This window comes from Homarus americanus, unplaced genomic scaffold (genome assembly GCF_018991925.1).
Source record: "Homarus americanus isolate GMGI-L3 unplaced genomic scaffold, GMGI_Hamer_2.0 scaffold25483, whole genome shotgun sequence".
Taxonomy (NCBI): domain Eukaryota; kingdom Metazoa; phylum Arthropoda; class Malacostraca; order Decapoda; family Nephropidae; genus Homarus; species Homarus americanus.
This window is the reverse complement of record NW_024726235.1, coordinates 6,386,936-6,402,844: the sequence shown is the minus strand read 5'-3', so window position 1 is coordinate 6,402,844 and position 15,909 is coordinate 6,386,936. Positions and strand designations below refer to the sequence as shown.

The 15,909-nt window shown below is 37.8% G+C and overlaps 1 protein-coding gene across 6 annotated transcripts in view; it reads left to right on the top strand.

The window, feature by feature from the left end:
• The window catches only part of LOC121865482 (PAN2-PAN3 deadenylation complex subunit Pan3-like), a 98,224-nt gene that overhangs the window by 26,640 nt on the left and 55,675 nt on the right, over positions 1-15,909 (top strand). For all 6 annotated transcript variants that reach the window (XR_006088769.1, XM_042364973.1, XM_042364972.1 and 3 more), the window contains 2 exons: positions 2,676-3,243; positions 4,530-4,633. Coding sequence is in view for 5 of the 6 variants with exons in the window: in XM_042364973.1 (XP_042220907.1) it covers positions 2,676-3,243; positions 4,530-4,633 (672 nt within the window). In the remaining variant the exon portion in view is untranslated. The remainder of the gene's footprint in view (positions 1-2,675; positions 3,244-4,529; positions 4,634-15,909) is intronic.

Here is a 15,909-nt window from a genome sequence, read left to right as displayed (position 1 = left end):
CAGGATCTGCTGGTGAGTACTAATGTTTATTAGTACAGTAGAATGTCGATATAACACGAGATACTTTCCAAGAGAGGTCGCACTAAATCGAAGTGTTGTTTCAATGGAATAATTTAGTTTGGTACTTGAGAGAAACACAAAATACTAAAAAGACTGAGAGTCTACCCAGATGCACATCAGCCCATCTCCTAGAATAAACAAAACATTGTTTTTTGTAGTACTATGTTAAAACAAACACTCATAAATCAACACAGCTAAAATTATGGGACTTGAAAGGGTCTGTTTACTAGTGATCAGCTGATGGGGAGGGGGGGGGGAGGTGAGGTGATATGTTTGACAGTTGATGTCAAGGTCTAGTGCTTATTTATTTATCTGTCCTTAAGTTTTTATCATATAAATTGTTACTGAACTGACATGTAATTAATTTTATTACAAATGACTAAAATTTAAATCTCTTGTGAAAAATATATGATGTTTATATTCAAATTATTCGCTGTCTTGCAAGGATTCTAGCAATGCAAATTTTATTCTCCTAACTTTAGTCTGTGATATTATGTAAGATAAAAACTGTAAGCCTAAAACCACCAAACCCTGGCTGGGAAGGAGGGAGGAATGAAGGGGAGGTGACATGTTTGACAATTGGTGCCGAAGGTCTAGTGAGGTATTTATTTGTTTATTTATGTCCTTTAGATTGAGTTTTTGTTTATAAAATGTCACAGAAGTGACCGGGGAGAATATAATTTACATTGCTGGAATTCGTATAAGATAGTGATTAATTTTAATATACAGTAATCATACTATAGTTTGCACTAGACAAAAATTTTAGGTATCATTTAGTACATTATTTTGAGTACATCTACAGTACAGCTTTGCCCTTAGGACAGTGTAGCGTGCCCAGAGAAACATTAGGCGCGAATTTTAAAATACCTTGTCTGCTGCTCTGGATTGACTCGCGCAAAATAGGAAAGATTTGCTTTAAATTAAAACATTGTCCTTAATTGTGGGTGTCGGTTTAAATCAATAATCTTAAATTCAATCGCTTTAAATCGACGTTCTACTGTATACATTATTATGTTTACAGTATGAACAATATTGTATGTGTACAGCGGTGTTTTCATAAATAACTACAGCTCCTACGAGCTGCATCGTTTACTCTTGGAAAAATAATACCACACTGTCTTTGCTGCAACTCAGCTCTATTCAGGCATGTATCAGATAATCTTTTTTCTTCTTTTTATCTTAATATATTTATTTAACCAAACTTTTAGATAATTTATTCCTGATTATTTTGAAAAAAGAATGGTTTGTAACAGAATTAGAACCAATTTTATTGACTTCGTTATAAACTTTTTTTATGTAAAAGAATGAAATTCCCATCATTATTTCATATTGAAATATTTCGTTTAAGGATATCTAAGTGGAAATGACTCATAGAAAATTTATTAAGGATCATTATGGTATCAAATTCATCTCCCTATCACAATTAGCCATTCTTGAGGATGGGGAGGGGGAGAAAACTGACCGCATTATCCTTCCCCCTCACCTCCCAAAAAGGTCTGACCCCCCACTCTCACTCTACATCACCCATACTGTGCTACAACACACATACACACCAACAACCACCCACACACACCCTTCAATACCACCCACATACACCCTTCAATACTACCCACATGCACCCTCCAATACTACCCACACACACACACCCTCTGAGGGTCTTATTGTATGACAAATGTACTGTGTGTGACTGCGTGATAGCTAGTTAAATATCAGCTGTTGAGCGCTTGGCAACACTGGTGCATGTTGCCACTCCTTTCCACTCCATCTCTCTAATCACCCACACCTTTCTGCTTTCTCACTCCATTTTTTAAAATATTATGTAATGTTATGTTGAAGGAATAAAACTTTGCTCATTTATACTTATACTTATCAGTGTCCCTAAAAATACTTTAGGTTTCATGTTTACTCAAGACATCTTCAGGTCATGAGCCCCCATTAATCCCCCACCCAAGAAAGGGTGACCTGCCATTTCATCAGAATGTCAGTAATAGGAGACCACTAATCCCCCACCCTACCTCCACCTGCCATTGCATCCGGACAGGTCACTTACAGTACATGAGACCCACTAATCCCCTACATCTCCATGGGAGTGGAAAACACCAGTCTTTGCTGTAATACACAGCTTTATTCATGCCCATTTTATATAGATTTTTAATTTTTAAATATATTTAACCAAACTTTTAGATAAATTATTCTGGATTATTCTGGAAAGAAATGGAGTTTCTGACTTGAATAGAACTGCATTTACGGGCTCCGGTAGTTTAGACATAACATCCCCAGCACCCAGAAACGTTCTGGGGAAGTGTGCTAGTGTCTGTGCAAGATGTTTAGTTTAGACACCAGAAAACTTTTCCCAGTAACTGGAAAAGATTCCGGGGATAAGGAATTTTTCCGGGCTTGAGAAAGTCGTCTGGTTAGCTAGAAATCTCTCATCCATGGAAGTGCTCTGCACCAATTGTTCCGGCTAACGGGGATATCATTTGTATCATTGGATGACTTTTATGGAATGTCCTGAAGATGTAGCCAGACAAATGAGTATATAATTGTTATTAGAATTTTTGTAGTACTTGTAAGTGGTATTGAGAAATCTTATATAATAATACCCTTGTTTTCAGCCATCAGTGAGCAGCATAGCAGAGTTTGTCCCAGGGTCAGGTGGAAGTGGGGGTCTTGCCCATTCATCTTCCACCCCATCCTTCCACTCCTTCTCAGGCCTTGGCTCACCCAGCCTCTCCACTCCATCCTCCTTGGGTTTTACTCCCATGACACGGTCCTCGCCGGCAGCAACAGTAGCGTCCCCGCAGCGACCGATATCACCTCAGGACTCCCCTAGTAGAGGACGAATTTCCCCGCAAAGTGGTGGCGGAGAGGAGAACAGCAATGCTTCCAATTTGTCCACCTACCAGGAAAATGTAGGAGGAACAACTTATTTTTTCACTGCCCAAGACCAGCCATCTTTTGGAGCCACTGGTGCCACAGCATCTCCTGCTCCATTCACAACTGGTCCCCAGCCAACTTTGGTGTTCCCACCTTATCATATTTTGCCGCCCACACCTGCCCATGTCCACCACTTAAGGGCACCCAACAATACTCCACACTTCTTCATGGGTGATGATTTGCGGCATGAAATATTAGAAAGGCATGCATTGGCTTTGGCACATGTTGACCCAGAACAGTTCCCTGGTAAGTTGGAATATTATTTTATACTCAGGAACCTACATTGCTTTTCTTACAAACACTTTCCCACACAATACAGGTTGGCCACAAATTGACAAATACTATACAGTACGTGCATATGTTTTAGTTTTTTCTTTACCTGTTGTCGTTCATTTGTTTTTACTACTGTAATGATGTGTTTTACTATGGTACTGCTCTTTTCCATCAAGGCTCCAGTTCTGAATTTCCTATTACTTTATGCAAGCCAGCATTACTTTTCAGCAGCTTGTCCTTCCCCACAGAGCTCTCTGCTCATTCTTGCACAATCTTTTATCCTGGCTGTCTGTTCTTACACTTTTAGTGCATTGTTTATTCCATCCTTCTGTCTTCTTGGTCTTCCCCTGTACCTCCATCTATTCACCTATAAATTATACTGTACCCCATTACCAATTATTTAACTTTCACTTTACTCATTAATGTTTTTCTTATTCTCTGCATTGAATTTTTTCCACATTTTATACTCAAATACAGTACATAATTTCTTTTGACTAATTAACTCATTCCTCTTGTGTCCAAAATGTTTCACATCCATCTAATTTTGTCTACTTGACAATATCCCTGTACAGTATATCCACCTATCATAAAGAAGTGAAAGTGCACCCACTGAGACTGTGGTGCAGCCTGTGCCTTTCCTTCAACCATTATAGACAAGTTACATCTTCAGTAGCCATCTTATTATACCAGCCACCTTACTAGATTGACCACTTTACCCTAGTGACTGCCTTACTATATTAACCAAGTTACAGTATGTACGTAAATGACACCTTTTTACTGCAACCACCTACCCTAACCAAACATGCTATCTGCAATCAAATTACAAAATGAAAAATCAAATCAAATCAAGGAACTTGGAGGAAAAAAAATTAATTATGCCAAACTCTGTCAGATGCCTGCATGAATTTTGCCATTGCAGTCTATTGATAAAAGGATTAAGTGTGAGGAATGACATAAAACCATCATTAGATTGCCCACAATGGAAACGTTACTGTTGATCACAGAATGAAATATTATTTTAGGGTGTTTGAGAATGAGACCAATATTGAATGTCATTTCAATATCTTTTCTAATGTGGTGTTTACACCTTAAAATTATCAAATGTTTCTAAAATTCACTCTTGTATTTTACCTCATTTCCATTTTCCTCTCCTACTAGAGTAATGCTGAATAAGCCAGTTGTGCCATAAAAATAGTGTATATCACTTTAAACACTGCATGATCTATGAAATTACTAAATTCTCTTTTCAATATTTTCAGATTTGCCACAGGAGATTGATATGTACCATGAGCTGGTGCCATTGGAACCTCAACATGGTGTAAACAAATCCTCAATATTTGGTTATGCCACCTCTGTGTATAAGGTATGCGTTCAATAAGCATTAAATGACTTTTTCATTCCTTCACGTCACGAACAATGTATGAATACTGTATTTCACTCTGTTTATATTCCAGGGGCAGATTCCAATAACTTTTTTTTTAATGCAGTATTGTACTTGGGCATTTTTGTACAGTGAAAAGTAATTACTATTTACCTCAGAATATCTACTAATATCAAGTGCACATGGTTTCAAAATGGCCTCAAATTGCCCATGATATTGGTCAGATTTAAAAAGAATTCTGGGGACTTACAGAACAGTTTGTTCAGTTACAACCTCTCTTCCCATCTTTCTTCCACTTACTTTTTCCATTCTTTAACTATTGTTTTTATTTCCCTTTAATATTCCAGCATTCCTTCTTTACTACTGGAAGGTACTCTAAAGTCGTAGAAGTTCAACATACAGTCTTAGTCGAGTTCTTTATTATTATTATTTATTTATTTATTTTTTTTGTCATATGGTAATAGAACCAGTATAGAATTAGATTTTTATCATCTCTCCAAGAGAGGATACAGCAGGAAAAATGCTGTATTCCCAGTCAGGGTACCTCTTGACATATGTTGTGGTGGTGACTTCTGTATAAAGGATTAAGTGGGTTGTCTCTGAATATGACTCTTGTGGCAGTCTGTGTTAAAATTTAAAATATTATTGGGTCATTGGGAATTTACGTGCTGGGATGTGTTTGCTGAGCATTTAGCTGGATGCTTGGGTTTCTCTATAAAATTTCCACATGTCATTTTCATGAGTTTCATTCATAAGCCCCTGGAACTCCAGGTTCTTGAATTTCCTGCTTAAGATATTTTTAATGTGCTTTACTATACTTTTATTATATTTCCAGAACTTGAAAGCCACTCTTGATTAATATGGGTGTGAATTGTACTGAAAACAAAAGTGTTAAAAGTATTTCACTTTTCATGTGTAGACAAGTAATCGTTGCTTACCTTAGGGAGTTATGATCCTCCCTTGCCAGCTATTAGTGTTCTTGTAAATCCAATGTATAATGCCCAGTTATACAGTAAAGCCTCCGATAACAACGGTTCGACCAACAACTTTTCATATTTAAAACCCTAGTTAATTTAGGACCCAATTCAGTTTATGTCCTTATTTCATTTGTATTTACTACCAAAATATAATAAAAATAAAATAAAATTACATTTTCATATAAATAATAACAAAATCCTGATATGTATTATTAAAAAAAACAAATTACTGTAAAAAAAAATGAAGAGTGCCTTGCGCAAAGAAACTGCCTGGCTAATGAGTGGTAAACAACAGTCGGAGCTTGGCGGGCCTTGTGTTTTCACACATCTGGAACAGGGAGAAAAACTTTCTCAAGTTTCTTACAGCATTTTTGCATCCCTATTCAACATGAGCAAGAGAGCAAGTGATGGTAGTGTTGGTTCAAAAGCTAATAGAAAGTGTATAAGCTTAGTCGATAAACTAGATGTGTTAAAACGATATGAAAAAGGTGAGTGGTCTGTGGATATTATGTGGAGCAAGCAATGAACATATTTTCTGAAGTGGATCCATTAACAGACCAAAGCATTAAAATTTAAATAAATGCAAATGACCTCTACATAAATATTTATAATGAGAAAAGAAAGCAGCTGTGCAAGGTTCTTTCGACAGCTTTATTATTCGAAGGCCTAAACCATCAACTTCAGCTACACCATCAAATTCAGCATCATAAGTAGCTTCAACATCAACTTCAGTAACAGTTTCAGCAACAGCTTTATGGAAAGCTATAGCTTCAGTCAGAGTTGAACATACAGCTTCAGTCAGAGTTGAACATACAGCTTCAGTCAGAATTGAACCTGATGACTTCGTCATCTGAGTAAAAACTCACACAATATTCATTGACTGTCCTTATGTTTTAGACTTTACCACCATTGGTGAGTAGAATTTTTGTTTTACATTCGTAAATATTATTTAAAGCATACTGTATATGAACCGTAAATAAGTGTTGCTTTCATATTCATATGTAGAGAAGTAACGATATGTTTTCACATATACGCACTTACTGTTCATACGTTGGTGTTCCCAGTCATCTCGCTTTATTTCTTTACCATTAGTGGTTAGCAACTTCTACTGTTCCATTTATTAACATTAAATAACATTACTTAAAACATTCATACAGGTATTCAATTTTTTTTTACTAAGTTCACTACAGCTACAACCAGGGTCTTATTTTCTTCAGTTTCTTATGTAGAACCATCGTCACTCTTGTGTGTTTTAATATTCTACGTATTATTAATGAATTGTATTGTTCATTTCGCATTTATAAAGATTAATTCAATCAAATACATATTCAGTAGTAAACAATAATGAATCTTTTGTACATATTCTTAAGATAAATGACTTTCCTTGACTGCGCACGTACTGTATGCATTAGCGTTCCACTATCAGTCACTTTTTCTTTAATATCAGTGGTTACTTCTACTGTACAGTCAACCCTCGCTTTATGAGGTCCCACATTCCGCGTTTCCACGTTTACGCGGTACCCTGCCGAAACCGGAATGCTCACATTCCGCGGTGTGTGTGTACCCCATTAAGTGGAGAGCGGCTGGTGAGCCCCGCCATTTTTGGATCCAAACCTCCCGCCATCCGCCATGTTGTGTAAGCGGCGCGAGCAGGGTGCGCACAAGGTTGCCCAGTCATCAAAACATTACCGAGTTCTTCACCCGCCACCCACCACAGCCGGCCCAAGTCAGTGATAGTGATAATTATAGTGAGGATATGGACTTATATGGACTTTGAGGGGTTTGACAAAGAGGCCCTGCAAGCCTCTGTGGTGGATAGTGATACAATTGATACAAGTGATACAGGTGAGGGCCAATAATCTGCCCTCTGCCTCGGAACCAACCCCCCATCCCCGTGTGCCCAGCCATCTTTTCTACTAATGTAAGTGTTAAAAAACCTAATATTATTGATATTTCTCTTAATTATTAATTGTGAGTGCATACCAACATAAAATTAAGAAGTTATTTTTACTATAACGTAGGTATTGTGTCTGAAAATGTGGAGTTTGGGGATCGGCCCGGTCTCTATTTCAATTAATCCCATATGTTATGTTGTTCACTTTACGCGGGCCGCCGTGGGTTGAATTAACCGCGTAAAGTGAGGGTTCACTGTACATTAAATAACATTAATTAAAACATACATATTTTTTCCATTAATTTTACGACAACAACAACCAGGGTCTTATTTTCTTCAGTTTCGTGTGGATAACTGACATTATGGGTGTAAACACTGACAACAATGCCGTCTCTTATCCCCTTGTGTGTTTTAATATTCTACGTATTATTAATGAACTGTATTGTTCATTTCGCATATATAAAGATTAATTCAATCAAATACATATTCATTTAAAACAATAATGAATCTTTTGTACATATTCTTAAAAAGATAACTGACGCTGTATCCTTAAATGCGCACGTACGTACCGGTAAATGTTGGCGTTCCCTATCCATCTCTTTTTTTTTTCTTTGCCATTAGTGGTTAGCTACTTTTATTGTTCCATTTATTAACATTAAATAACGTTAATTAAAACATATATTAATTTTTTTTACATTAATTTTACTACAGCTACAACCAGGGTCTTATTTTCTTAATTTTCTCGTGTAGAACTATCGTCCCGGACTCTCGGCTGTAAACACAAACGAAAACAAGGGATTTCCCATCTCTTGTGTGACCATATTATTATTCATTTATATTGCATAAGGTGCATTCAGAAACATTATTTAGGGAATATACAGTGAACCCTCACTTTACGCGGTTAATTCAACCCACGGCGGCCCGCGTAAAGTGAGAAACACGTAAAGTGAACAACATAACACATGGGATTAATTGACATAGAGACCGGGCTGACCCCCAAACTCCACTTTTTCCCGACACAATACGTACGTTTTACTAAAAATAACATCTTAACTTTATGATGGTATTCACCCACACATAATATAGAAGGGAACAGTCAATAAACTGAAGGTTAGGTTAGAAAAAAACAAGGTTGGGGTTAACACTTACGTTAGTAGAAGAGGTGGGTCGGCTTACGGGAATGGAGGCTGGTTCCGAGGCAGAGGGCAGGCTACTGGCCCTCAGGTGAGTCACCATCACTGTCATCCACACTTGTCAGGGCCTCCCTGACAAATCCCTCAAAGTCATCATCACTGTCTCTACCTCGGTCACTATCACTGGTTTGGGCTGGCTGTGGTGGGTTGCGGGCGAAGAACTCTTATGCTTTGCTGACAGCTGGTGTTTATGTTGTCGTGATAAACCTTGATGTAGGGCTCCATAGTCTGCAACAGCTGGGTAGTGAAGATTTCATACCTGTTTGCGTCAGGGTCGTCGGAAAGGAGGAGCTTGGCTTTCTCGATACACTCGATGGCACCCCTAACGTTACTATGGGATAAGCAGCGTTCTTCTTGGGATGATGCACCACCTGCCTCTTCACTGACGTCATCATCATCTACCATCTCGTCGGTAGTCACATCAGGATCCCTTATCACCTCCAGGATGTCGTCGTTGGTGGTCTCGGAGAAGCCTACAGCTGTAACACTGCGCAGCTTCTCTGGCAAGGTCCACTGCTACTGCAACAGTCTGAACCTCACCAGTCACAGATTGACTCTGCCTAACGGCCGGAATGCCTTGATGTTGAATATTCTCCTGAATTGTTTTAAAAGTACTTGTTGCTCTGCCAACTGTTGATCCTCGTCGTCTTCGCTCTTGCTCTTGCTATTGGTGTTGGTGTCACTCAGGTTACGCAACTCTTCCCTGGTGTTGTAGTCGTTCAGGAGCTTGAATTTTTTAGTAGAGAATGCAGCTTTTACATTACAGATTAACTCTTGGTCCATGGGCTGTAATGACGTAGTGTTGAGAGGAAGGAAGACCACTTTTACGTTAGGGTGACGATCTAACAGTAGGGGCGAGTGTCCTGGTGCGTTGTCCAGCAGCAACAAAATCTTGAATGGGACATTCTGTTGCTCACAGAATTTCTTCACATTGGGAACGAAACAGTCATCAAACCAGGAGAGGGGCAGTGTAGAGAACATCCACGCCTTACGTGCGGTCAGCCAGTGGACATTTAGCTTGGTCATGTCCATGTTCTTGTAGGCGTGCGGCTTGCGTGCTGTGTGGATCACCGATAACTTGAGCTTACAGGTACCGGAGGCATTGGTGGTAAACAGGACGGTGATGCGCTCCTTCTGCAACTTCCGGCCCCGAATCTTGCTGGCATTCTTCACAACGAAGGTCTTGGAAGGTAGCTTTTTCCAAAAAAGACCAGATTCGTCCATGTTAAACACCTGGTCATCGGTGTACTGTCCTTCCTCCATAATCTCACGTAAAAACGGAGGAAATTCCCTAGCCGCAACACGGTCAGCACAAGCTTCTTCACCACCAATGTTGATATTGGTGATCTTGTTCCTCTTCTTAAACCTCTGTAACCACCCAGAGGAAGCATACAGTTCACGTGCGTATTCCTTAACTGAGCTCGTGTCCACCGCCATGTTCCGTCGCGCCTGACGCACCAAGTAGCTCACAAGTAATTTTTCCGTCTTGAGAAGCACCTGGTTGTGGAAATACTTGATCATAGAAGCACCTGTAGACTTTGTGATGTTCATGTGCTCCTTTATCTTGGCTGCATCCTTCTTAATTGTCCTGATCGTAGACTCGTTAACACCATGCTGGCGCGCGAGATCAACCTGTCTTGTTCCTTTCTCCAACTCTTGTATGATCTTATACTTAATTTCGTAGCTTGAGGAACATTGTGTCTTCTTTGGCTTAGGGCGGCTGGGTCCAGGTAAGGAAAGGTTTCTCTTTGGGGGCGGTGGTCCGGAGGAAGCCATTTTACAGAACAATGGATGCACGTTTACACGGTGTGGCCTGGAGGGATGAAACTGCCGCGGCTATGTCAAACGTCGTCTTTCCTCCCTCCCTCCTGTGGGTGGACACGTCATATTACTTTATACCAATCACAGCTAGCAGCGGAGGGAGGTAAGGATGCATGGCCCAATTACAGTCCGGTACGTCATATGACGTCACTGATAACGCAACAAAGACACACACTGCGCAACCTACTCGCGCCGCTTACACAACAGGGCGGATGGCGGGAGAGATGGCGGGAGGTTTGGATCCAAAAATGGTGCGGCTCGCCAGCTGCTCTCAGCGTAAAGGGGTACACGCACCGCGAAATGTGAGCATTCCGGTTTCGGCAGGGTACCACGTAAATGTGGAAACGCGAAATGTGGGACCGCGTAAAGCGAGGGTTGACTGTAGTTGGCAATTTTCATTAATTGTATTGTTTTTGTGGGGAAAAGAGGGTAAAAAGCCACACAAAAGATATGAAAAGGTCACACTTGGGAACTCATCTCATTATTATTGCTTTTTTTAATGGTAATTAATGATTCGCGATAAGACGATTTACCTTACACTGCAATATTAGAGGACACATTAACGTCATTATTCGAGGCTTTACTGTATATAGGTAGGTGATAGAAAAGGAATTAAATTCTAAAACTTGCCACAAATTTGCCTCATAGGAACCAGAATACAATGTCATCGAAATCATGGCTAACCCTCATAAACTTGGAAAATAGCTATAAAATGGTGATGATGATGAGAAGAACATAACTCAAAAATGTCTTTCTAGCAAAATTATTGCTTTTACCTGTTCTATAATTTTGTTTTACAATGGTATCCATCTGTTGCTTTGAATATGTGCTGTATATATTGAGGTGGCCCCCTTACACTAGGGAATTGTTGGGTAACTTTAAAATTTGTAAACTTATGCACGAGTCCCATATATCTGAACTTGTTCAACTGGTTACAAAAGGAAACATGAGGTTAGAAAGTGACAGAAATGACGTGGTTGCAAGCACAGTCAATTCTGCTATAACGCGATAGTTGTGTTCTTGTAAAACATCGTGTTATAGAAATTCGCCCAATAGAAATAACGGATTATGGAGAAAATAGGGTTAGGTGCAGATTACTCGAAATCGAAAAAAAATTTAGTAGTTAGCCTAACACAAAGGATAGCACAGTCTAAATAAATGTTACATTCATATCTAATGATGAAATCATACAGTAAATGTAACACTTTACCTTGAAAAAATATGAATATAACTTGATGGGGGAGAAGGGTGATTTTGAGGTTGATAACATCGAGCTTCTTTTCAAGTGTTATAGCCTTTCTTTTACAATCATCACCGGGAATGCGATCACCAGAACGCTTCTTGGAGATATTCTTCTTTAACATATTCACAGTTAATACCACAAAATTGGAGAAATAGTAAGCAAAAATCGCATTACAGCAAACAAGCGTTCGCGTTTTACAAATTTCGTTCTTCTATTCATAAATCGCATTAGAGCCAATTCGAGTTGTCAAAACACGCGTTATAGCAGAACTCACTGCACTGTGTGATGTAAATAGGATGCTCAGAATAACGAGTACTGGAATAAGGAGATAAAGAAATGAAAGAAGTATCTGGCTGAGAGTGGTTCAAGGTTTGCTCAGGTGGTGTATGGTCATGATGAGAGGATGGAAAGTGAAAGATTGGTATCAAGAGTGTACAATTCAGTGATAAATGGTAGGAATGCAAGGGGAAAATCAAGAAATATATAGAAGATTGGGATGATGAATACAGTACACTTTAACTGAGTGGAATGGGAATCCAAATAGTAGCAGTGTGTGTTAATAAGAGTGTGTGAAGTTTAATGAGTTTTGGTGTAGAGTTTGTTGCTGTTGGGTTATGCTGGCCTTTGTGAAGTAATGGGGACAAGTCAGATTTGGAGCTTTGTAGAAGGGGAGTATTGTATAATAATCCCGTGTTTTTCGTGGGAATTACGTTCCTGAAACCCCCGCGAAAAGCCAAAACTGCGAATACTCTTTTAGGAATCACTGTACCTGTGGCCACCAAACAGCTCAGGTAGGTCAGGCACTTAACCACGCCATGCTCTACACTCACGGCCCAGTGGTCACATTGATCGCTGATGCACTGTACCGGCATTTACTAACATCATTATTTGAAACTAATCATATTGTACAGTAGTATAATAATGGAAAAACATAAACACAATTATATACAAAAATTTTTTATTTACGCTGTTTATATTTCGCTGAGGTCGGCAACACCTGCATTGCCAGCCTCTCCATGCTGTCCTGGCGTCTGCCCACCCTCACGCAGTCATGCCAGCCAGCCAGTCCTCTTCCACCCACATACCTCCACCTGAAGACTTGTATTCTGTCAGTCTTCACCACATCTTGAGCCATAGCTCATACCACCTCTGAGCTTGTCCAATAACTGTTTTTTCGATTAAGGTCATCACTATTCTTGATCTCTTGGTCACTTTAGAGTCTTTGTTAGTAATATTTGCCTTTGATGAGGCTGGCTTACGTCCCGGAGCCATGTGGAATGCACGTGGGAGGACAAACAGAAGAGGTAATCACAGTAGCGTTCACAGTACGGTAGGCACGTGTGGACTGAGGCTTCTCGGAGCAGCAGATGTCTGAGTCGGGAAAGGGTGGCGTCTGTTTGCCGCATCACACTGGAGAATATCGAAAATGGCGCGAATTTTTTTTTTTTTTTTCCTAAAGGATATATATATATATATATATATATATATATATATATATATATATATATATATATATATATATATATATATATATATATATATATATATATATATATATATATATATATATATATATATATATATATATATATATATATATATATATATATATATATATATATATATATATATATATATATATACATACATACATACATACATACATACATACATACATACATACATACATACATACATACACGCGGTCAATTGAACCCGTGGAGGTCTTTGTAAAACGAGAAATGCGTAAATGAAATAACAGAACATATGGGATTAATTGAAATAGAGACTGGGCCAACACCCAAACTCCACTTTTTTCGACATAATACCTACGTTGTAGTAAAAATAACATCTTAATTTTATGATGGTATGCTCACACAATTAATATTTAAGAGAAATACAGTCGCCAGGTTAATGTCCATTCAAATAATGGACTCAAATCCCCCCACTCTTCCCAGCTCACTAGCTCCTACCTCTCTGATTAATGTTTGGGTCAAAACTCTAGATTTTAACATTTAGTAATAAATAATACCTCAGACTAAAGTTAGGATAATATAATTGACATTTCTGGATTCCTTGCAGGTCAGGGAATATTTTGAATGTAAACTTCATATATTTTGCACAAAAGATAAAATATTTGCTTTGTGTAAACCAAATTATTACTTTAGATCTAAAATTTGTATGTCTAATGCAAAATCCATGATGTTTATACTCAAAATGATTGTCATATTGTAAGAATTCCAGCAATGTAAATTATATTCTGGCTGGGTAATTTGTATGAATTTTATGAGCTAAAACAAATATCTTCAGTAAATAAACAAAGAAATATTCTTCAAGGACACTATCTGTCAATCAAAATACTCCACCTCCTCAGTTTCATTTTACGCGATTCTACCCCACCTCGCCTCCCCCCCTCTTCTCACCACGCCAGCTGGGTCGGTCGGTCCCTCCCTACCCCCCACCTTCCCTCCCTACCAGAGAAATGTTTGGGAGAAAACAGTATATTTATATTTTTAGTAATAAATAATACCTCAGACTAAAGTTAGGATAATATAATTGACATTTCTGGATTCCTTGCAGGTCAGGGAATATTTTGAATGTAAACTTCATTTTGCACAAAAGATAAAATATTTGCTTTGTGTAAACCAAATTATTACATTAGATCTAAAATTTGTAATTTGTATGTCTAATGCAAAATCCATGATGTTTATATTCAAAATGATCATCATATTGTAAGAATTCCAGCAATGTAAATTATATTCTGGCCGGGTAATTTGTATGAAATTTATGAGCTAAAACAAATATCTTCAGTAAATAAACAAAGAAATATTCTTCAAGGACACTATCTGTCAATCAAAATACTCCGCCCTAGCTGGGTCGGTCCCTCCCTCCCTCCCTCCCTACCAGAAAAGGGATTGGGAGAAAATAGTATATTTACATTTTTAGTAATAAATAATAACTCAGACTAAAGTTAGGATAATATAATTGACATTGCTGGATTCCTTGCAGGTCAGGGAATATTTTGAATGTAAACTTCATATATTCTGCACAAAGGATAAAATATTTGCTTTGTGTAAACCAAATTATTACATTAGATCTAAAATTTGTAAGTCTAATGCAAAATCCATGATGTTTATATTCAAAATGATCATCATATTGTAAGTATTCCAGCAATGTAAATTATATTCTGGCTGGGTAATTTGTATGAAATTTATGAGCTAAATAAAATAAAAATAAAAAAAATTATACTTCACCGCGTATATGAGTAGATGCACCGCGGAAAGTGAAAGTCCGGTTCTGGCAAGGTACCGCGTAAATGAGAAATCGCGGAAAGTGAAACTGTGTAAAGCGGGGTAATACTGTGCGTATATATATATATATATATATATATATATATATATATATATATATATATATATATATATATATATATATATATATATATATATATATATATATATATATATATATATATATATATATATATACAGTTGTACCCCACTTAACGCGGTCAATTGAACCCAGAGGGTCCCGCGTTAAGTGAAAACCGCGTTAAGTGAATAACAGAACATATGGGATTAATTCCAATAGAACCCAGCCCGACCCCCAAACTCCACTTTTTGACGACAAATAACTATGTTGTAGTAAAAATAACATCTTAATTTTATGATGGTACATGCACACAATTAATACTTAAGAGAAATAGAGAAATACAGTCGCCAAGTTAATGTCCATTCAAATAATGGACTCAACTCCCTCCCCCTCTTCTCACACTACACTCACTGGCTCTTCCCTCTGAGAAATTTTTGGGGGAAAACCAGGTATAGTAATAAATAATTCCTCAAACTAAAGTTAGGATAATATAATTGACATTGCTGGATTCCTTGTAAGACCAGGAATATTTTGAATATAAATGTCATATATTTTTCACAAAAGATAACATATTTACTCAGAATAAATCTTTACATCAAAAATTTGTATGTCTAATGCAAAATCTATGATGTTTATATTCAAAATGATCAGCAAATTGTAAGAATTCCAGCAATGTAAATTATATTCTGGCCGGATAATTTGTATGAATTTTATGAGCTAAAACAAATATCTTCAGTTAATAAAAAAAAAAAATATTC